The following is a 23,457-nucleotide window of genomic DNA, read 5'->3' on the forward strand; positions in this document are numbered from 1 at the left end:
CGGTAGGAAATATTGGATGGTTCAAATGGTTGAACCTGGGTGGTTCAAATGGGTTAACGCACTGTAAGGCTAACCAAAATGTTGGCAGTTGGAGTTTACCCAGAGGAGCCTTGGAAGAGAGACCCGGCAATCTATCTGTGAAAAATAGGGCATTGAAAACCCTATGTAGCACAGTTCTACTGAGACACACACGGGGTCATGTTGAGTCAGAATCAACTCCATGACATCTGGTAGGAAATATTTGTACAGGGCAAGTGTGTGGATCGCAAAAGAGCCGTCTCAGATAGAGATGAATTTAGTGATGGCGATAGTCAGTGCCACAGAGTTGTAGTTCAGCACGAGAATGTAAGGGAACCTGGGGATTTCCTTGTCATGCTCTCTGACCTAAACCATGTTTTCACGTGTGCTGTGGAAACCCTGGTGGCATAGTGGTTAAGTGCTACAGCTGCTAACCAAAGGCTCAGCAGTTCACATCTGCCAGGCGCTCCTTGGAAACTCTATGGGGCAGTTCTACTCTGTCCTGTAGGGTCCCTATGAGTTGGAATCGACTCGACGGTGCTGGGGTTGGTTTTTTGGTGTGTGTGTGTTAGTCTTATAGCCTTTTTTTTTTTTTAAACTTTTTTGAATGCTAATTGTTTTGAGGAGCCCTGTTTGCACCGTGGTTAAGAGCTCAGCTGCTAACCCAAAGCTCAGCAGTTTGAATTCCCCAGCCACTCCACGAAAACCCTGTGGGGCAGTTCTACTCCGTCCTATAGGGTTGCTATGAGTCGGAATCGACTCTATGGCATCAGATACGCAATTGTCACGACATTGGTAAAGTAACGATACCAGAGCACTTTGCACTACAGTGAAATCGTATATTCACTCCTATCCTCAGAGCAATTTGTGTTATTTTTAATCACTCAATTAAAGTCTGCCCAAGTAGCTTTTTCTTAATAACATTATTTTTTGTACCTGAAAAATGTTATAGCGTATTTTAAAAGTATCCCTTAAAACAGTAGGTTTGACCCACTTTCCTCTAATTGCCAAACGTGCAAGAAAGATGCAGAGAACCCTTTGAGAACAACAGAAGACCTGTCTACCAGTCTTAACCAACTCCTTGCTAGGTCTGATGGAGGCGCTGCTCCTGACCTGGACAAAGTGCTGTGAACCATGCACTCATTTGCTGTGGCCCATAGCTGTATTTTTAGACTTGAGGATTTGGGGGCAATCTCTATGCTCCTTCTAGACATGGACCCAGACGTAAGGCACCCTGCAGAAGCCATAGCTTCCCCATGGATCAGCTCTGGCCTGGCCTAGCTTCCCTGGTTCATAGGTCCATTGATCACCTTGCTCCAAGTCCCCTTTCCATTCAGGGATCTATTCTCCAGAAGGAGAAACGAAGGTGGAACCCATGGAGTCTGACTCATCTTTAAGAAAACCATTCTCTGTCTAGTGGATTCTGATTAATGGCGACTGCGTGTGTGTCAGCCTAGAACTCTGCTCCATAGAGTTTTCAGTGGCTGATTTTTTAGAAGTATATTGCCAGGCCTTTTTTCTGAGGCACTCTGGGTGGAGTCAAACCGCTGACCTTTCAGTTAGCAGCCAAAGGCAATAACTGTTTTGTACCAACCAGCAGCTTCTGGCTCCTTTTAATGGGGTCTCAAAGGGTGAAAAAGATTGTGGTCTTTATGAAGTCTTCCTCTATGGTTGCTGTTTTCCTTAGTTGAATAAAGACAGTGAGAAGAAGCATTTTGTATTTTCAGGATGGTTGATTATAACATCTGGTCCTGGCTTACTCTTCTAACCAGTGGGAATGGACATTTTTCTGCAGAAACTGTTATTTTGCTTTTTAATGCATGCCCACCGATAAGTCACCTTGATATGTGGTCCTTCCCTCCTCACTTTCCACCCTCACCTGTCTCTCTCCTGCCCTGTTCATTCCTTCGCATCTGGATGGAAGGCATTAGTCACGTCTCCCTATCCACTGCCAGGTACCTCTCTGCTTATTTGGGGACCTGGAGTTTCTCAGGGCTGCCTTCCCACCAAGCAGGGACACAGGTGATAACCTGCTAGGGGGAAGGTGCTGCCTGGGTTGCATGAGGTCTGATGTAAGTTTCCCTCCGACATGACTCTGCAACCGTGACCAGCAGGCCTGCCCTACAGATGCTGATAGCTGGAGTGCTGATTAACTAGAACAGAGAGTTCAGTGGGACACCCAGCTTCTTCCTACTTACTGAGCTACGTGGAGTCATGTGCTGCTGCTTCTGGTTGGGGTTTTTTTTTTTTTTTGTCCTACCTTTTCGCCAGAAGGTTCCCTTGTTAACTGCCATTGAGTTGGCCTCTGACTCCTGGTGACCCCACACACAAGGGAATGAAATGCTGCTCAGTCCTGCACCATCCCCATGATCATTTGCAGTTCGGACCTTTGTGACCCATAGGGTTTTTATTGTCTGATTTTCCAAAGCAGATCCCCGGGCCTTTCTTCCTTGTCTGTCTCAGTCCGGAAACGCCACTGAAACCTCTTCAGCATCCTAACAACACGCAAGCCTCCACTGACACATGGGTGGTGGCTGCGTCGGGTACATTGGGCGGGAATCAAACTCGGGTCTCCCACACGGAAGGCAAGAGTTCTACCACTGAATCAGCACTGCTGTGGTAAAAGGAGCTCTCCTGGCAGCAAAATGCTTGAAAGAGTAGGAGAACCAGGGCCAGCAGGATGAACAATAGTCCCTGACAAACCAAGGCTGTATGTTTACAAATTCTGTTGTTTATTCACTCATCGTGCCGTGCCCCCATAAATAAATAAATATATCGGACCAACAGGCCCTTCCAGTTGTTTCTCTGAAACCCCCTCCCCCACTGCAGCCCACTCTCCACTCAGCCCTATAAAAAGGCTTCTCTGGAAAAGCGAGTGAACTTGTGAGAAGGGAGTGAGCTGGGCGTGCCCCTCTGACACCCTGTATTTAAACGGTTCCAGCCAGAACAGACTCGGCTTTCAAGGCATTCCTGGATGCCCAGAACCCGAAGCAACAGCACTCGTCCACGCTGGAGTCTTACCTCATCAAGCCCATCCAGAGGATCCTCAAGTACCCGCTCCTGCTGAAGGAGCTGTTTGCCCTGACTGACGCTGAGAGTGAGGAGCACTACCACCTGGACGGTGAGCTGCCCGAAGGGTTCCCCACCCCTCACCTCCCCGTGAGAGCCTCCAATAACCTCTCCATTCCTGGTCTGGTTCCTTCCAGTGGCCATCAAGACTATGAACAAAGTTGCAAGTCATATCAATGAAATGCAGAAAATCCACGAAGAATTTGGTGCTGTGTTCGACCAGCTGATTGCCGAACAGACGGGTGAGAAAAAAGAGGTGAGGACCCCCTTCTTCTCGGGGTACCTGTCCAGAAAACTGTGTATCATTTCATTTTGTTTTTTACCTGTTATTGGTAAGTACAATAGTTATGAAAATACTGTTTTTGTGGTAAAACTTTTATCCAAGGCTAAAACGTGCATTTTTTTACATAGCTGGCGTGTCTCTGACGCTCACCACTTCACCTGGGTGGGGGGATCTCCTTCTGTTCTATGTTAAGTGTGAGAGTAAATGTCTGTTACCACAGTCAGGCCGTTTCCATTAGCAGGTAAGAGCCACTCAGAGCCAAGGCTATACTTCCAAAGATTAGAATCCTGTATGCACATAGTAGGTGCTCAGTAAACACTTGTTGAGTGAATGGACGTTTCAAGTAATCATGAATCTTTTTTTTTTTTAAGTCCACCAAAACATCTACTTAGAGGAGACAGCAACAGGAGGACAGACATACTTGGAAAGGGTTTAGAGTGAACTAGAAGTTGCGCTTGAGTCGTTGAGAAGGACTCATATAAAAAAAAAATGCCCGGATGAGTCAGAGGGATTTCATGCTTAATAATACTCACAGATGCTTCCATATACTCTGATTAAATTGGAGTATTGTACTAGGTTTTGTTCTCCACTGTTACAAAAAAAAAAAAAAGAAAACCTGGCAAGGGAACTATGCATTAAAACACTAGTGCTGTGATTAGCAGGCTGGTTAAAGGCTTGGGGGTGGATAAGCTGTGGTTGTTTAGTCTAGATGAGAGAAAACCTCATCATCAGAGGTATAAAGGATTATTATCCAGGTTTATATTTATGGCCATTGTGAAACAAAGGAAGTTTTTTTGACTGTTAAAAGGTAATTTTCAGAAAGTGGTGAAATCAAGGCTCTCACACAGATGGAGGAGCCCTGGTGGTACGATGTTTAAAGTGCTTGGCTGCAAACCGAAAGGCCGGAGGTTCAAAACCACCAGCGCCTCCGAGGGAAAAGACGTGGCGGTCTGCTTCTGTGGAGATGTACAGCCTTGGAAACCCTGTGGGACAGTTCTGCTCTGTCCTCTAGGGTCGCTATGAGTCGGAGTCAACTTGATAGCAATGAGTTTGGTTTTTTGGTTTTAATCTTTACAGAAGCCGATTGCCAAGCCTTTCTTCAGAGACACTGCTGGCTGGATTCGAACCACTAACCTTTTGGTTAGCAAAGACCAAACCGTTTGTACCCCCCAGGGACCTCCAGAAAAGTTCTCCAGGATACTGCTATTCTGGATTTAGTTCTCATTTTCTTTTAACCTTTTATAATAGGGAAAAGAAAAAATGAAATTTTATTTGTGTTTATTAAAGAAAATAGCAAAATACAGAAAAAGACAAGAAAAACCATCTCATCTCAATATGCAAAACTTACTACTCATAATGTTTTGGAGTTTGACTTTTTAAAATTACATGTATACATTGCTTAATTATATTTTGAAAGTAGTTTTATACCTTGATTTTTAAAAAATTTATATTGAACAGTGACTTTTTGTGTTATTTTAAATTATTAAAAAAGAATCATTTTAATCATTGTGTAATATTTCATTGTGTGGCTAGACCATAATGAATGGATTCTTATTGTTTGAAAATTTTCTTGGCTTCATTTATTCACTGTTATGAACACTGCCACAAACATTTTGATCATAAGACTTTTTTCATCCTATATTTTAGTTTATTCCATTCTGACAGAAGTGGATTTTACTGGGTCAAAACAAACAAAGATTTTCATCGTACATGATGTATTAATTTCTAGATTTTAATGACTAGGAGTAAGTGATCATGCTTAAGACTGTAAGGTGTTGTGGATAGTAGATTGCAAAGAATTTAGAAAAAAGATGGATATGATTCAAAAGTCAGAGACTATAAAAGGGAATATGGCTTAAGTGGTCCCCTAAAATAAAATCCTGACAATCAAGTGAGAAATCTTCCCAGCATGGAACAAAGAGATACAGTGCTGTACAGAGTGTTCTCTTGTGAGCTGAGCTTGTAACAGGAAATGTACAAAAGATGGAAGGAGGGATATTTGACTGAGTACCAATATTAAAGAGAAGAAAAATACTGTATCAGTATCAGGAGGTCTGAAGCCCAGAAAAATTAAGGCTTGGAAAGTCTAGCAAAGAGAGCAATGAACAAAGATGTTTTAACACAATAAGAAGAACAAGAAGGAAAAAAGCCCCCACTGGGGGGCAGAGGTATAATAATCAAAGGTGACGGATTACTCAGCAAAAGGAGGGAAAAAAAAAACCTCTTCTTCTTTGAGGAGAATGGACTTCAAAGTAGAAAGGATGGAATGATTTCGATTCCACAAAAATAAAACCTGGGAGAGAATGGGTTTTAAGGAAGTCATATGCGAGGCATATCAGAGGGAAAACTTCCTGCAGTTGGGGGTGGTTGCAAATGGAACGGGCTGTGGGCTCTGATTCTTGTAGTGTCTTGACCTCTTTTCTTTTACACAGAGACCAGGTCAGAGACTAGGTGATCATCCCAGTTATGATTAGACTGTTAGAAGTGTCCCCACACTGGATGGGAGCTTGACATTTTGTCAGGCTCATAAGTGGGCCAGGAGTCCCTGGGTGGTGCACATGGTTAACATGCTGAGCTGCTAACCTAAAGGTTGGAGGTTTGAGTCCATCCAGATGTGCCTCAGAAGAAAGGCCTGGTGACCTTACAAAACCTCAGCCTTTGAAAGCCCTATGGGACTGAAGTGTACTCTGATACATAGGGGGTCGCCATGGGTCAGAGTCAACTCAATGGCAACTGGTGAGTGGAATGGAATGCGTAGAGAAAGGTGGACAGGGCTGCGAAGAACAGACACTGGAATTCCAGAGGAACCTCTGGAAGCATCCTGTCTGCATGGCTCTAAAAGGAGACGAAGGCTTGTCTATCTGAGATGGTTTAGCGTTAGATCACCTGAGATGGACAACTTGGACCTCGTGATCTTTGCAGACTCCAGTGCTCAGACTGCCCATGGTTAAAAAGGAATCTCCAGGCCCCTCATTTGGCTGCTGCTTCCTTTAAAGCAAAACACCTTTTTTTTTTTTTTTTTTAAATGAGTAGGAAGAACAAGAAGAAATAATAGATTCCACTGTTTCCCTGAAGACCGTGACTCCAAGGGGAATTTAACTCCCAAGTGGAAGTGTCTGCAGTTTTCTCGGTGGATCTTTGTCATTGGTAGCCAACCAGTAGCGTCTGCTTGAGACATGTCTCTATCTTAACATGAAACATCTCTAATTTTGTAACTCAGTTTTGACAGATTTACTGCATGTGAATTTTGGAGCCCCAATTAGTACCCTTCTGTCACTTTTATTCTGAGATTCAGGTAGATAGACACGGGGGAAAAAAGTGACAAAATGTTTTAGAGACAATGTTTCTATGAAGTCAAATTGACATCAGCCTGCTGAATTATAAGACATCATGAAAATCTGTGTATTGAAAACCCCTCCCGGTAAGTCTTCCGTGTCCCTGGTTTTCAGGTTGCGGATCTGAGTATGGGGGACCTGCTTCTGCACACCACTGTGATCTGGCTGAACCCACCAGCCTCGCTGGGAAAGTGGAAAAAGGAGCCGGAGTTGGCAGCATTCGGTATGTAGTGGTGGAGGGGTTTGAGGAGGGGTAAAAAGGCCGACTTACTTTCCAAAACAGGAACATACCTTTTCCAAGATGCTATTTATTAAAATAAAGTTAATTGCAGTTGTCTGAATTGATCTTCCTGCTGTTGCCACCAGCACCTCACAAATACTAAACCAAACCCTCCAGTTAAATATGTACAACATGGCCGACCAGCTACGTGGCTGTGCCCAAGTCTATTTCAGGTAGAAACATGCAGGCAGAGAAGGATTGATTGATTGATTTTTTCGACTACCACTTTGAGTATAATTTCAAAATAATGGGTTAGTAATTAGTCAAGGAAAAATAAAGTGAAAAATCAAGGCAATACTTCCTCTATTTCTGAGGCCCCAAATCTTCAATCCTTCTTTCCGTGTTGCTGTTTTTAACGCCAGGATTCAGAACACAGTTCTCAGCTGAACAGTCCCGGCAACACAGGTGTGCCTTGATCGGTTGAGAGTTGCATCTCGACCAACTTGTTACTAATAATAGTGAAAGTAGAGCTGTTGCCAGTGATTTATTTTGTAATAAACCAATTCAGATGGATGGTATTGCTGTAATTGGAAACCTCACGGGACTGTGTTGCAATTACCCTTTCTTGAGAGAGGACAATTTTGGATTAGCACACTGGGGATTGTGCAGAATACAGCAAAGATGGCTTTTGTGGAGTGTGAATGGTTGTGTACCACATTGCAGTGTTGCTCTTGAGTCTGAAACCATCAATCATTTGTACTTTCATTCTGTGTTGTGTGTTTTCCTAGACTCCCTTTAGAAGATTCATGGTAGGAACATAAAGGAATTCTGACACATTTTCTATTTTCTTATGTTATTTTTCTGGACTAGGGGGGCTTTGCTTAATCCAAAAAACCTATTGCCATTGAGTTGATTCCAATTCATGGCAACCCTATAGGACAGAGTAGGACTGCCCCATAGAGTCTCCAAGGCTGTGATTTTTACAGAAGCAGACTGCCACATCTTTCTCCCTTGGAGTGACTGGTGAGTTTGATCCACTGATTTTTTGGTTAGCAGCCGAGTGCTTAACCACTATGTAACCAGGGCTCCGCTTCTTTATCAGAGCCCTTTTATCCTCCATGATGAGAACAAAGAATTCCTAAATGGGACATCACCTAGTGATATTAAAATCAAAGTGTTTAATGCAGAGATTTATTGGACACTTTGTTAGCTCACTCAGCTTTTGTTGAGAAACTTAATGATATTCCTAAAATTTTCAAGGAGCCACTGCTTGTAGCTGTTGATGCCATTTCATTCAAAATAACAAGCATTTAAGTGGACAGGAAAGCATGAGACTAAAAATGATGTATAATGGAGAATTGGAATATTTTAACATGTTGGTAATTTTTGATGAGTGTCTTAGGCTCAGTTCTCTTAGAGGAATAAAACCAGTAAAGCATATATTAGAGAGAGAGAGAGATTTATCTCAAGGAAATGGCTCATGCAGTTGGCGGAGGCTGACAAGTCCCAAATCTGTGGGTCAGGTATCAGGCTGGAGGCCTCTCCTGACTCACATGGTTTCAGGGGCTGAGGAATCCAAAATTGGCAGGTCAGGTGGAAGGCTGATGGCTCATGGGGTTGCAGGAGCTGGTGAATCTGAAGATCGCAGATCAGTCAGCAGGCTGCTGGCTCATGTCCAGAGAACCTGAGGTCAGAAGACGACGAGTAAGATGCTGGATCCTGAGAGAGCTTTGCCAGAATGTGCATGTATATTGGATGCAGGCCTCACCCCCTAGGAAACTGATTGGCTTTCAGCCAGTTGACTGCTCACATCAGATCACAAAATGGAAGATGATTACATAATATCTGCCAAACCACTGAGAATCACAGCCTAGCCAAGTTGGCACATAACCTTATCCATCACAGTGGGGGTGGGTACGTTTGTTTTCTATTCAACATTACAGCTTATGATTCTTATATTTGCACTTTCCTCTTAGACGGGCCTGGGAGCTCCCTGATGCTTGCTTCTCAGTGGGTCACTTACAGGATGTAGGAAGTAAATGAAGAAAGACCCAAACCTATTTCTAATGTTGGGATAAAGACTAGCAAGCAGTTCCAGAGTTCAGTGTTTGAATGTTTCATGGCTTGTTCTCTAAATTTTATAGATTTCATGTAGTTGGAAGTAAGCAGCTTTAGAATAAGGAAATAATTTGCATGGCAGAAAGTGGGGGTCTGTAACCTTTTTTTATAAAGGGCCACATAGTAAATGTTACAGGCCTTGTGGTCCAAGAGGTCACCCAGAGAGCCAAGGTAGCCACAGACAGCTTGCAGACGGGTGAGCGGGGCTATGATGGTGGGCTGTACAAAACAGGTGGCAGGCTGGATTTGGCCATGGCTATAGTTTGCTAGCCTGGGTATTCAGGAAAATGCTTGTTTGGAGGTTTGGGGCTTTAGGTGCCAATTACCCTGCAGGCTCAGATGGCGGGCATGTGTACGTGTGTGCGTGTGTACGTCCACACGCGTGTGTGCTGTTTTTCTCCTTGTTTCTGTTTCCTGCCTCATGGACTGCTTCCGAGAGGGAAGTACAGGGTATGTGACTGGAAGGAAGTGAGCCCACGGCACCTGTCCGAGTTGTGAATGGAGGCTACACACCTAAACCCCAGTGCACAACAGTGGGAGAAAACTCCATAGGGCCCTAGTTAACAAGATGAAAACTGCGAAGGCTGGCTGGTAAGAGCCAAGGGTATCGTGGCTCAGAATCCTCTCGAGCAATCACAGAGACTTAAAGTAAGGATTATGAAAAGAGGCAGCCATCATGATGCGCTTACCCATGGATTCCCAGTCATTAAAAGCTGACACGGTGGGCAGTGTTGGTGTGATTCCAAGGTAAGGCCAAACTCCCAGAGCCTAAGAAGTGCCCTTTGAAATAAGGAAGGGTTGCTTTCCGGGAAGTAGGTTAATTACCACCCAGAAGGCAACTTTTGGGGTAAAATGTGGTTGTCTTTTGGTTTAAACCTCTAATCTCAGGAAATAATGCAGCTTTCTTCTGAAATTGAAGTTGGTTTGCTGCCAAGCAAAGTAAGACAGAAAATGAACCAGATACAGTGAAACCTGTGAGAGCCAGAACTCGGCAGGACTGCCTTTTTTTCCCCGGGTCTCGTGAGTTTTCTGCATTTGGCAGGGTGTATCTTAACCACTTTTCTGTTGTTTGTGTTAGTGGAAAATATTTGTGTATTCCTTCTCTGATAGGTTTCCGCCTTACACAGGTTCAGGCTTTTGCAGGGTTTTACTGTACTTTGGGCTGGTTTCCAGAGGGCACTGGCAGCCCGATGGCCCATCCCTCAGTATTCTCTGCATGGTCTTTTCCTCTCTGATTCTGCACCTGGTACACCCAGGCAGTGACCCCACCACCTGCCATGTGCCTAGGCCCCGCCTGTGCCTGGGTATCAGGAGAGGAGCCGGGATCACTAGTGTTACACGTTTGGCCTTGTTTAAGGAATTCAGTGAAAAACTATGCACAACTCCATTGCATCTCCCCAGTCGTCCCCAAAATAAAATTGCGCGCTCCCTCTCATAAAGAGCTCACAGTGATCCAATCTGTTTGGAGGAAGCGGTATTGCATTTTATGTCAGAAAGTAATTTTTATTTCTTCAGATCAGAAAGATGAATTATATTTCCTGAATTGTGATAAAGTGTGTGTGTGGGTGTGTGGGGTGTGTGGGGTGTGTGTGTGCAAGTATTAGTTTATATAAATATAAATCACCTTGAAGCAATTCTGTTTCTTCAGTTGGTAAACCAGTATTTTTTGCTGGATTTGTATCAGCTGAAGTTTAAAACTTGAAGTGGGTACTGCCTTAATTATCTAGTGCTTCTATAACGTAAATACCACAAGTGGGTAGCTGTCTTAGGCTGGGTTCTGTAGAGAGGCAAAACTAGTGAAGCATATGTATATAAAGAGAGAGAGAGAGAAAAAAAAAGGGGGAGATTTACCTCAAGGAAATGGCTCCTGTGTTTATAGAGGCTGGCGAGTCCAACGTGCACGGGTCAGGCGTCAGGCTGGAGGCTTCCTTCTCATGACTCACGTAGCTACAACTGGCTCAAGTCTCAAGAACAAGAAGTCAGATGATGACAAGCCAGATACAGGATCTGGAGCTTTGCCAGAGCGACCATACATATGTCCATACATATGACCATAAATGTGCAGGCCACACCCCTGAGGAAACTCCCCTTACAACTGATTGGCTGATCACATCAGATCACATTATGGAGGATGACTACATCATTATGTAACGGCCAAACCACTGAGAATCATGGCCCAGCCAAGTTGACACGCCTTAACCATCACAGTGGCTTTGAAGAACAAATTTATTTTCTCACAGTTCTGGAGGTGAAAAGTCCAAGTCAAGGTCTTGGCTCTGACAGTCCCTTTCTTGTCAGTTGCCTGGGCGTTCCTTGGTTCTCTGGCTTGTGGAGGATCACAACACATGGTGTCTGTTTTCCCAGTATATAAATGTGCCTGTGTGTGATCTGCTCTTTTTATAGCTAAGGAGTGATTGGGTTTGGGACACAACTGGCACTGGCGTGACCTTGTTAACTTAACAAAACTGTACTTCCAAATAAGAACACACCCACAAGTACAGGGGTTAGGATAACAATGTATATTTTGGGGCGGGGGTGGGGGACAATTGAATCCATAGCAAGTACCATAGTTAAAATTTTTATTTCAACTAGAAGTTTCAGGGGCAGGAGGTATTTCCACATGATGTAGATTGTGTTTATTTTTTGAATGTGGAGGCTTTTGGTTTCCGTAGATGTGATGAACAAATGGAAGGTTGAGTGGGAGTCCGTTCACTGGAATCCCCCTGCCCTCTTCATAACTGTAGTGTTTATTACTGCAAACGATTGAACTCAGGGGGAAACCCCAAGCATAACTGCCTTTATTTATTTATTGTTTTTCCAGTCTTTAAAACTGCTGTGGTCCTTGTGTATAAAGATGGCTCCAAGCAGAAGAAGAAACTTGTAAGACTTGTTATTTCACCCCATAGATTGAAAGTACCTCTGGCTCTGTCGTCTTCTCAGTAATGTGTGCCTAAGCTTCCCCTCCCTTAGTCAGGCTCAGTCCTGTCTGTGATTTCTTGTTTCAGTGTTGCTAATGACTCCCATCCTGCCTTCCTTCAGGGAGCCTGAGAGTGAATAGCTCTGGGGCCTGCTTAGCCCAGAGCCTTCCTAATGCTATTTCCCGTTTCCCGTTCTTGTGCTGGGGCCCATTTTCTCCTCTGTGCTTTATCTTTCTCTAGCCTGTATCTGGTTAGCCCACTTACTTGCATACCCCTCAGTGTATCAGTCACCTGACCTGTCACTTCCTCACTTTCTGCTGGACAGAGGAGCCCTTGGGGCGGAGTTCCTTTGGGTGAGCACTGGGCTCTAGGGTGAGGGTCAGCGATAGGTTTAGGAAATTCAGGGGTCGGGTCCAGGGGTCGAGCCAGTGGTTCTGACGCAGCTGGTTCCTTCTCTCCTGCAGGTAGGATCTCACAGGCTTTCGATTTATGAAGACTGGGACCCCTTTCGATTTCGGCACATGATCCCTACCGAGGCCCTGCAGGTCCGGGCTTTGGCAAGCGCAGGTAAATTCTGAGCCGGGCTGGGTGTGCATGTCTGGTGTGTCTGAGGCCAGGTGCTGGTCCAGCCGCCCTGTCAGCTTCTGGTATCCATGTTTAAACTTTGTTCCTCTTGATGATTCCATTCCCTTTTATCTACCCAGTCATTTATTAGATATTTGAGCGCGTAAATGAGCTGAGTAAACGGTTGTCCTGTCCTCAGAATTGCTCTGAGGATTCTAGTCACTCTGATATATATATATGTTAATAACGATACCAAAACCAAACCCAGTGCCGTCGAGTCGATTCTGACTCATAGTGACCCTATAGGACAGAGTAGAACTGCCCCATAGACAGTGACTGATATTTGAGTAGCAACAGGTCTTTTAATTCTGGAAAGAATCTTTGCGACCATGAGGACACAAAGCCCATGTAAATTGCTCACTTGCCTTTTAAGTGGGAGACCAAAAAAGACCACCAAGCTCACAGTAAATCAATTGGAGAAGCATTTTCTCTTTTTGCCCTGAGGCATTGCAAACACTTGTCTTTGGTATTGGCATGAAGGTGTTTGACATGGCGGTACTGCTTCTGCGAGCAGACGGTAGTGAGGTGAGCTGTTGGGTGGCCATAGATACTCTGGATAATGTTAGATGATGTTTTGAGACACGAGAAGAGATGTAAACTTCAGCAGGGTGCCGACCAAGAGAGCAGTACAGTGAAACCTGTGAGAGCCGGAACTCAGCAGGAGAGCCTTGTCTTTCAGGTTTTCCGCCTTTGACAGGGTACAGCCTTACTGCTCTTCCATCACTCGTTTAACTGGAAAATATGTGCATTTCTGCCTTATACAGGTTCTGGCTTTTGCAGGTTTTACTGTATTTACTGGAAACCTGTTGGCACAGTGGTTAAGAGCTATGGCTGCTAACCAAAAGGTTGGCAGTTCGAATCCACCAGATGCTCCTTGGAAACTGTATGGGGCAGTTCTACTCTGTCCTCTAGAGTTGGTATGAGTTGGAATTGACTCAACGGGAACGGGTTTGGTTTTTGGTTTTGGAACTCAGAGGCCCTGTCCAGAGATATATTTGGGGCCAAGGTCTAGAGAGGAGGCATCGGCAGAGAGGCCCTGGGTTCATGACGGACTGTATTTCCATTTTATGTTTCTGGCGTCTGATGTAAGCGCTAAGTTCCAAGTGTCCGATTTGTGCTGCTCGGCCTCTCCCTGTCCCCACTTGTCACCCTCCCTGAGCAATAGAACTGGGTCTGATCCTCACAAAACCCACTGGCCCTCGTCATGAGCGTCATGAGGAGAAACTTCACCGTCATTAAACTGGACGTGTTTTCCTTCACAGCAGTGAGGCTTTGCAGTAGGAAGACTCAGACTTGTAGATCATAGAGTAATTATTTGCTGTAGGAAGGCTCAGAAAGCTTTCTGTGCTCCCACCATGTGCCTTTTTAGTTATGATTTGATTGGCAGAATTGATTGACCTGTGAATTTCTGAGACCCCTATGTTGTAAGACTAGAAAAGGTTATAATAGCATTTTGAGGTTTAGGCACATAGCTACTAAGATTGCCTTACTTGGCAGTCTTCGTTTGTGAATTATCTCATTCTTAAGTTCCTTGTGCCTGGTTTATAAACAGTTAAACTTAGGTCTGTAGCAAGACTGCAAACTTCTCAGCCAGGAATTTTGCCTTCATTGAGGACTAAATGTATAAAGACCCTCCATTTTGAAAACAAAGCTATCTTTGTGATATGAGGTCCCATTCTCCACCTCCACCCCCCCCACCCCCCACTTTTCATTCAAATCAAGTGTAAAACCATCAAGATAAAAGGTTACTTTGATGGACTTGCCAACAAGTCCCTCCTTATGAAACACATTCCAGTAGATTAGAGAATCAGAAACTGGAATTTCTAGATTTCTCTCTTCATTTGGGAAATCATATGAAGCTCTCTGTAAATGGTTCCCAGTTGGGGTTACATGCTGGGGGCACAGGGAGGGTTTGTGAGCAGAGTTCTGAGCCACTGGGTAAGAAGGAGACCTCATGGTGGGCGGTGAGATGTCTGTATCAAATTGTTCCTTTCACAATCACTTTATTCAGGGCTGGAAAGAAAATGGTTTTCTAGGCTTTGCAAGGCCTAGAAATTACTTAATGACTGTCCCACACCTTCTTGGCCTACTATTTTGGCTTCGGAATGAGAGGGCTGAGAACGAGGAGGCCCATCAGGTTGCTGGGGCAGGCCCAGGGTACTCCGCCTGGGTGCTCTGTGGGAAGGCTCCCCATGGACCAGCATGGACTTGTTTCTTTGCGCCTCTGGCCTGATGAAATCTTCATGGGAATCGTGGGCTTGGTCTCGTCCAACTGTTGGCCAAAAAACTAACCACTTAATTGAAATAATTCAGCCAAATGCGCTAAGCAGCTGAAAAGTTCTTCAGCTAGGAGATTTTAGCAACGGGATGTACTCCCAGTGTTCTTTTTTTCCCGTCCATTAGGCTTGCAAACACTTTGTCTCTTCCCGTCACAGGGCCTAGTGAGGTTCCACTGGCAGAGTGCGGGAAATGTTTTTGTAAAAATGCAGATAAATCCGTTTCAGATGTGCCTTAATTTGTTTTAATTTATCTAGATGCAGATGCAAATGCCGTGTGTGAAATCGTCCATGTAAAATCGGAGTCTGAGGGGAGGCCAGAGAGGGTCTTCCACCTGTGCTGCAGGTGAGTCTGCAGGTGTGTGGCACAGAGGGCAGGAAGGTGGCTGTGCTTGGGGTCTTCCAAGCCCCTCTGTGCCCTGCAAGCCAGCCTCTGCCTCCCGGGATGCTGTGTGCTTTGCCTTATGCAGTGTTTCCTAAAACAACAGTAACTGGAGAAGTTAAACTAGTTTTATTAGAATATAGACAGTAACCTGGTTAATTTAATACCTTTTTGAAAGAAAATATAAATTTTCAAAGCTATTGAACATACCAAAGAGGGCTTTCTTCCCGTTTGATAAACTACAAGGGCGCAGCAGTCCTGTGGCAGTTGTTTTGCCATATGGATACGTTGTTTATCCCTGAGATGCACAGCAGAGGCAGGTGGGGGGCGGGGGCCTGTGAACGTCTCCCCAGGATTCCCCCTCACTGGAGAAATGGCAGCAGTGGCAGGGTGGCATAGGGTGCTCAGGATCACCCACAGATTCCGGGTGGAAGTGGAACTTCTAGTTCTAGTTCTCTGAGAAGCTGAGACCTTTCTCCATGTGGATCCTGTTACTGGTTGACTTCTGACCCCCCACCCCCATCCCAAATGTATTGGGACCTGAACTTATACCTATGGATGTGGTCCCATTTGGAAATAGGGTTTTCTTTGTTACATTAATGAGGCCATTTCAGTGTAGGGTGTGTCTTAAACCTAGTCACTTGGGTTATACAAAGAGGCAGAGAGAGGCAAGCACCAGTGGGGAGAAGAGATGCCATGTGGAGCTCGCCGGGGAACTGAGGAACGCTGGGGCTGTAGAAACAGAGATCTACCCCCCTGAGCCAACAGAGAGAGATCCTTCCCCTTGAGGTGGTACCCTGAATTTGGACTTTCAGCCTCCTAACCTGAGAAAATAATTGCCTGTTTGTTAAAGCCACCGACTTTGGTGGTGGTGTTACAGCGGCACTGACAAACTAAGGCACAGCCAGTTCTTGAGTCTTTTTTTCACCTAAAGATATTGAGGTGGATAGCCAGTAGCCAGCGTTCTAGTGTATTTGGCTTTCACTGTGATTTATGTTCAATCATGCTTTAATTGGCCTAATCAGAAGACATGGACACTCAGTAGTCTCAGTACTGACGTGATGCCCACATTGTGTAGTGGTGTGCAATGGATCACCCCCAAATTAAACCATGTCAATATGATGATGATTATTATCACTGTCTCATACTGCCATTGCCGTGTGGCGTACCGGTTAAGAGCTCGGCTGCTAACTGAAAGGTCGGCAGTTTGAATCCACCTGTCGCTCCTTAGAAACCCTATGGAGCAGTTCTACTCTGTCCTACAGGGTCGCTGTGCGTCGGAATTGACTCCACGGCAATGGTTTTTTAAATCGCAAATACAGGAGCGGGCACAGTTCCTGAGCATACCCTGCGCTAACACACCGCGTGCATTGTTGCAGTTACTCAGAGCGGGGGCCTCTTCTTCCCGTTGTACAGATGGGGATGCAGGGCTCGTAGAGCATCTTTGCCTGAGAGCTTACAGCAGGCGAGCACTGGGTTCCAACAGGTGGGGTTGACTTCAGAGCTCATTCTTTGTTTCTAATCGCCTTTCTGTGGGTGACGGGGATCAAAAAAGTAGGGGGAGCTGCATTCCCCAGCAAGTCATCAGGATTAGAATTGAAAATTTCCTCTGGTAGTCCACAGCTGGGTTGAGCTTCATCTTTACCATCTATTTAGGCCAATCCACTTGTGATTATTGTGGTAAAGTCTCCACGGGGTCCGGGGAGCCTGCCTCTAGAGAAGCCATAGAGACACCATATAAGTTTTCATAAGGAAGAATGATTCTTTTGAAACCCACCTGGGTGAAAATATTGAGAATGGGACACGAAGAGTAACCCGTTGTTGTTTGTCGCCAACAAGTGGGCCCCCAAAGCATGGCAAGCCCGTGCACAACTGAACTGTTGTGATCCTCAGGCCTTTCTTCCTAATCTTAGTCTGGAAGCATCCTAGCGACAGGCAGGCCTCTACTGACACATGGGTGGAGGCTGCACAGGAGGTGCGTTGGCCAGAATCAAACTTGGGTCTCTGCTGTGGAAGGTGAGAATTCTACGACTGAACCACCATCTCTTAACCTAGGAAATACGTTTTTACCATGCAAATTAGGATTTGGGAAGGTATTCTAGTTCTTAGCAATGTAGCTTTAATATTTATGTGTTGGAACAGGACTACAACTTTGAAGGAAACTAAGGATGTTGGGACATCATTCTTAGGGAGCTCTGCAGAACCACAAGGATCTTGTGCTTCATTTTGTCCCCCAAAACATTTTAGAACAAATGCTTCTGCCGTAAGTGCTGCGAGCAGAATTTGTCAGCTTCTGGGTGCCACTTCCACCTGTCTCTTCATTAGTGGACTATTGTTGTTATTGTTAGTTGCCATCGAGTCGGTTCTGACTCATGGCGACCCCATGCGTGCAGAGTAGAACTGCTCTGTAGGGTTTTCTTGGCGGTGACCTTTATGAAAACAAATCGCCAGGCCTTTCTCCCGTGGTAGGTTTGAACCACCAACCTTTAGGTTAGAAGCCGAGTGCAAACTGTGCCACCTAGGGACCTTCACAGATTCTTGTTGTTAAGTTGCTGTTGAGTCGATTCCAACTCAGAGTGACCCCATGTGTGCAGAGTAGAACTGCTCTATAGGGCTTTCAAGGCTGTGACCTTTCAGAAGCAGTTTGCCAGGTCTGTCTTCCAGGGTGCCTCTGAGTGAGTGTGAACCACCAACCTTCTGGCTAGTAGTTGAGCACTTAACCATTTGCACCACCCAGGGACTCCATCGTTAGTGGACTGCTCTGCCCAGATCAGCTGCAGGAGATGAATCACAAAGCATCAAGGGGAAAGAGTGTGCCTTCTCCATTCCCAGCTATGAAAATACCACTGAGCCTAGGCACGGGCGTCATACCCTCAGTCTTTAACCTTGGCTCCTGGGCGGTATTTGTCTGGCCGCATCTGACAGCATTAGTAGTGGCCCATGTGTTGAGCACCGCTTCCCTAACACTTGTGATTCTCTTTCCATAGCTCCCCTGAGAGCCGGAAGGATTTCCTGAAGGCTGTGCACTCGATCTTGCGTGATAAGCACAGAAGACAGCTCCTCAAAACCGAAAGCCTTCCCTCGTCCCAGCAGTATGTCCCTTTTGGAGGAAAGAGATTGTGTGCACTGAAAGGGGCCAGGCCAGCCATGAGCAGGGCAGGTACTGTGGGGATTCCGACGTTCAAGATCCCCGTCAACCCTACTCCGCTGTAGGGCCCCGTGAGCTTGACCTTGCCGAGCCAGGCATAGGTGTAGCCCTGTGGGGGCTCACGTGGCGATAGAGTTTTTCCCTGGTTGGTATGAGGGTCCTTGCCTTTGCCTCTGGTCTTGATGGCTTCCTGGGGATCTGCCCTGTGGTGACTCCTCCTGTCCCTGCTCCAGCCTGCCCTTCGCTGCCCTCCACCCCATGGCTGGCGAGCTCCTCTCTCATGCGCCAGCAGGAAGCGGGCACCCTCTTTCCGGAGAGGCTGTCCTGGCCTGCTTGTGCGATGAGAGCCGCTGCTTTGCATGACAGCCAGCTTCGTCTAGCAGAAAGCAGTGTGTCATGTCTCAGCAAGGCCATGGCCCGGTGTTCTCAGTAAGGACTCCAGGTGATGTGTGGGAGTTATACCCCCGCCTGTGCCTGCAGCTCTGTTTTTAGCCTCACTGTTCATTTGAGGAAGCCCTGAGCGCTGCTCTTGGAAAGGAGGAATCCAGAGTGTCAATGGTCCCGGGGTAAAAACTCCTTTAGGGCTTACCGCTCTGGATCATTGAGGAAGGAAGGTCAGTATGGCTACCCACAAGCGACAGGTGACAGTGCAATATTTCCAGGAAGAAAGATGTTTTCATAATATGCCTGTACTTAATGACATCAAGATGTCCACGTTTTTATAACGCCTTTCTTAGGAGGCAGCCTGGAATTTTGCAGGAGGGTTTCCCATGAAAGCAGCTACCTTTGCGTTTGCCAAGAAGGTCTCTGCCCACCTGTTCCCCATTGCGTTGAAGAGGCATAGATGGAACTGTGAACAGTGGAAGATTTTCATAGCTGTAACCTGCGTAGCGTTGGTATGGGATCATTGCATCCACTAAGCACCTTAGGTTTAACTAACGGTAGGGGGTTAGCTATCTTAAATCTGCTAATCCATTGATGAGTATTTATTGAGACTTAGTGTTCTGCTGGGTTCTCCAAGGTACCCTGATGGTATCATGTACCTCCCTACCCACAGTTTCTCACGGGGTCCCTGTAAAGAAGGGTTCATGTATCCTTTTATATTTCACCGTAGAGACTTTCATCTCAGAATTATCCTACCTGTGCCCTTTGCTTTCCAGGGCGTATTTCCTAAGGACTGGGAGTATTTGTCCCAATCTCAGGGAGCCCAGCCTGTCATTGGCTAGGTTTCACTTGCTAATCAATGAACTCAAATTCCTAACTGTGTTTACTTTGAAACTAGGCACTTTTAGTCTGTAGGACACTCAAAAGTTTTCCTGCCGAGACTCCTTTAGACCCCCAGATAAAAGAAAGCCCAGCCAACCGGTAACCTATACCGTCATCATGAACAGCAAGAGAACACCTTGAAGTTGTAGTCTATAGGATTTGGCTAATGAAAGGATTTTCTGCTCGTCCTATGGATGGCTCCTTTTTAGCTGAAGAAAGTATTTATCCCTCTCCTTTTTTAATTTTTTAATCCCTCACTTTCATCAGGGCCTCATTTTAGATGATTTTAAAATGGTTCCCGAGTGGATGGGTACAGCACTAGCCTGTCTGACTTAACAACGAACACTACGAATGTTCAAATCAACGTTTCTCTCCCTAAGAGACTGGGAGCAACTCAGTCAGACTGGCTGGTTATTAAGCATCTTTTTGATAGCCGAGAGAGAGACCTGTGCTTTATTTTGCATTGCCATGAGTACCCAGGTTGTTCATTTCTCTTGCTGTTCTGTTTGGATAGGTAGGAAAGCTAGATACCTTGACTCAATTCTAAGTCTCAAAAAACTGGACATCTGCCAATAACCCAATTAAAATATATACATATATTTCCAACATTTTCTTTGAAGCATTTCAGACACACAGAGCAGTTGAAAGAGTTCTACAGTAAACATACCAACCACCTATGCTCTGTAATTATCTCTCTCTGTTTTCATTATCATATAGCTATCCATCTATCATCCATCCACCCATCTTGTTTTTTGACATTTTTCAAAGTTGTAGACATGACTTCAGCATTCACACGTTTGCAATAACCCAGCTTTGATTTGCGGTAGTTCTAAATAATGATTGCAGTGAGGACTCAGCCTCCACATGGTGATGCTGAGGTGAATTAGGAAGTTTTGATTCTTCCCAATGGCAGAGGGTTTTTTCCCCTATCTTTTTTTCCATTTTTCCCTGGAAGTGGCTTTCATTTCCCTCCTCAAACCAGAGTGGTACCCATTTGTTGCATCTTTTAAGATAGTGGAATGTTCTGGAATGACAATGGGCAGTACAGGGGTCTCAGGGAGCAGATGCCTGAATGGGGGCCAGTTTAGGCCACTGTCCAGCTTCCTGACCCTGTGCCCACTGTGGTTGACGTCAGGGCTACCCGGGACAGAAATCAAGAACAGTTATCTAAGTTCTAGCAGCACTGAGGCAGTTTAAAGGTTTGTAGGCCTAGGTTTCAGGAAAGCAGTTTCCAACTAGTTTTTCGTTTGGGCCCTTGCCTTCCCTTTGAGCTCCATGTTACATTTTATCCTCTTGTCTCTGATGTGACAGGCACTTCCCTAGGGAGGGGGAAGCTACAGCCCTTGTGCGAGAGCCGTCTTTCCTGTACGTGTGAGTGGTGTGCTTGTTCGTTTGCTTGTTTGGGTGGTGTTTTTTGTTTATTTTTAATAATTCTGGCTTCCTAGAGGGTAGTAGGATGAAAGGATGGGTTCAAAGATGTCCTCTTCTTAACTCTTAGTTACTTTATATAGCACCTGGTTGGTCAAGTGCTTGCCTGTCTTCTGTTTATTTCTCATTTTACCCACTCAGCAATATTTTCATTGCTTTGTTGGGAAGAAATTGGGGATACACAGAATGCAGTCAAGGAGGGCTGAAGGCTCCAACTGGCTTCACCTTACGGTTCATGTAGGACTTTGTCATCGAGGGGCCGGGAGATAATCAGAAGCTTGCTCCTCTGAGAGCTGCTCTTTTCTGTCGACTCTCTCAGAGGGGTGACATGCCTTAATTCAGCTGCACGTCCTCAAGAAATACTGCATTTAATTCCCCAGAAAGCAGCATAACTTGAGCCAGTGCTTTTGCCTATTTGACACATTGTGGTGGTTTTACCATCAAAGGGAAACCCTAGAAGCACACTGTGCGCTACTGAAGAGTATCCCAACTAGATGAGCCCTGGCAGCCCTGGGGCATCTTCAGAGGTCAGTGCCTTGGGCAGGTGCTCAGGGCTGAGGACACCAACTCACTAATCCCCAGGTGAGGGGACTACTGAGAGGAGCAGGAGTCTGTTACCTGTCTCCCAGGTAGCACAGCAGAAGGTTCTTTCAGAGGGCGCTGAGTCCTCTTTTTCCCATAACCTACAGTTCTCCCGTGTCCCCTTCCCGCCTGTCTCCCCTTCCAGTCAGTTGTACTGACACCCTCTAAGCTCAGGCATCTGTGCAAAGCAAGGACTGTTGCCCACAATTCCAGGGTGGACCAGTGAGGTCTGGACCTTTCGTCCCCGATGCCATCAGTTTTTGCTGTCCTCTTTATTTGCTGCCTGGATTTCCATCTCACGTAAAGCGTGTGGGGGCTTTACTTTTATATTTTTGTGTGTGTGTGCAGTGTCTGCCCCAAGCAAGTCCCTTGGGAGGAGGAGGCGGCGACTGGCTCGGAACAGGTTTACCATTGATGCCGACGCTGTCTCTGCCAGCAGCCCGGAGAGAGAGCCCCAGCAGCCACCCGGTGGCGGGGACACTGACCGCTGGGTTGAGGAACAGTTCGATCTTGCTCAGTACGAGGAGCAGGATGACATCAAGGAGACAGACATCCTCAGTGATGATGATGAATTCTGTGAGTCAGCGAAGGGCACCTCGGTGGACAGGGACCTGCGGGAGCAGCTTCAGGCCGCCTCCATCAGTCAGCGGGAAGGGGGCCGGGAGGCCCTGGACAGTCACGCGTCCCGGATGACACAGCTCAAGAAGCAAGCTGCGCTGTCTGGCATCAACGGGGGCCTAGCGAGCACAGGCGAGGAGGTCATTTGGGTTAGGCGTGAAGACTTCACCCCGGCCAGGAAACTCAACACTGAGATATGAGTGTGCGTGTCCCTGAGAGTGTAGATACTTGTCCCGCCCACCCGCCACCCGCCGCCCGCCCTCCTGTGCCCGCGGGCGGACCGCCCCAGGGCACTCTTGCTCATGGTTCGGGCAGCTAACTCTGTTCTGAAGCCACGTAGCCACCGACTTTGTCGTTTCTGACAACAGCATCAGAAAGAATTGTTCCGAATTTCGAATAAGCTTGAGTCCTGTCTTCTGTATATTGCCAAGGGCTTTTATTTATTCTCCACTAATCAGGGCCTGAAGAATTAAAAGGAAAAAAAAAATCCTATAACACTGGAAAGCAAATTCCCCCCCCGCCCCCAGGAGTATGCACAGCAGAAAGGATGGCACAAACCAGTAAAAGATGATTGCTGCATCCGAAACCACCCTGAGCTCCACCCCTGGGCGGGCGTCCGCCTTCACACCCGCGGCGAAGCGAAGCCACCGCCCAGCCTGCAGTGTTCCCGCTCCTTTCCCTCTTCAGTGTCTGAGAATATCTGTGTATTTTAGGGGTGCGTGAGGAGAGGGTGGAGATTTATGTTTTGATGAGCCTTTTTTTTTCCTTCTGTTTTGGTCTACGGCTGGTCCTACTCAGTGCCAGTGTTCGGAGCTCTAGTTTTGCATAGAATTGTAAAGACGCCAAACTCTTTGCAAAGAGATCCAAATTTATCACTTGAAAAATAGAAAGAAAATAATATTTTTTGTATTTTCCCTGAGATGCAGGGCACACACAGGCGAGAATTTTACAGTGTTCGTGTTTAACTCTTGAGTTGGAAAAAAAATGAGGGTATAACCTTTTACAGAGAGAGTGAGGCATGGTGATTTTATATTTATATACGAAAGGCCAACAAGAAACTCATGCTTAGGGTTCCCTTTTTTTCCCGAGGAGACAATTTTTGTCTTTTTTAAAATGTCTGAATCTATATTTGAGATGGGAGTTTGGTTGGATTAAACAAGACACCGAATGAG

The 23,457-nt window shown here is 45.9% G+C and overlaps 1 protein-coding gene across 9 annotated transcripts in view; it reads left to right on the plus strand.

Annotated features, from left to right (window-relative positions):
- TIAM1 (TIAM Rac1 associated GEF 1) overlaps window positions 1–22,537 on the plus strand; it is a 438,421-nt gene extending 415,884 nt beyond the window's left edge. For all 9 annotated transcript variants that reach the window (XM_049858598.1, XM_049858601.1, XM_049858599.1 and 6 more), the window contains 8 exons: window positions 2,960–3,139; window positions 3,225–3,343; window positions 6,820–6,928; window positions 11,865–11,923; window positions 12,426–12,528; window positions 15,120–15,207; window positions 18,231–18,403; window positions 22,016–22,537. In XM_049858598.1, the coding sequence (XP_049714555.1) occupies window positions 2,960–3,139; window positions 3,225–3,343; window positions 6,820–6,928; window positions 11,865–11,923; window positions 12,426–12,528; window positions 15,120–15,207; window positions 18,231–18,403; window positions 22,016–22,485 (1,301 nt within the window). In that variant the 3' untranslated portion in view covers window positions 22,486–22,537. The remainder of the gene's footprint in view (window positions 1–2,959; window positions 3,140–3,224; window positions 3,344–6,819; window positions 6,929–11,864; window positions 11,924–12,425; window positions 12,529–15,119; window positions 15,208–18,230; window positions 18,404–22,015) is intronic.
- The last annotated feature ends 920 nt before the right edge of the window (window positions 22,538–23,457 follow it).

The sequence above is a fragment of the Elephas maximus genome, chromosome 18 (assembly GCF_024166365.1).
Source record: "Elephas maximus indicus isolate mEleMax1 chromosome 18, mEleMax1 primary haplotype, whole genome shotgun sequence".
In the NCBI taxonomy this organism is placed as follows: Eukaryota; Metazoa; Chordata; class Mammalia; order Proboscidea; family Elephantidae; genus Elephas; species Elephas maximus.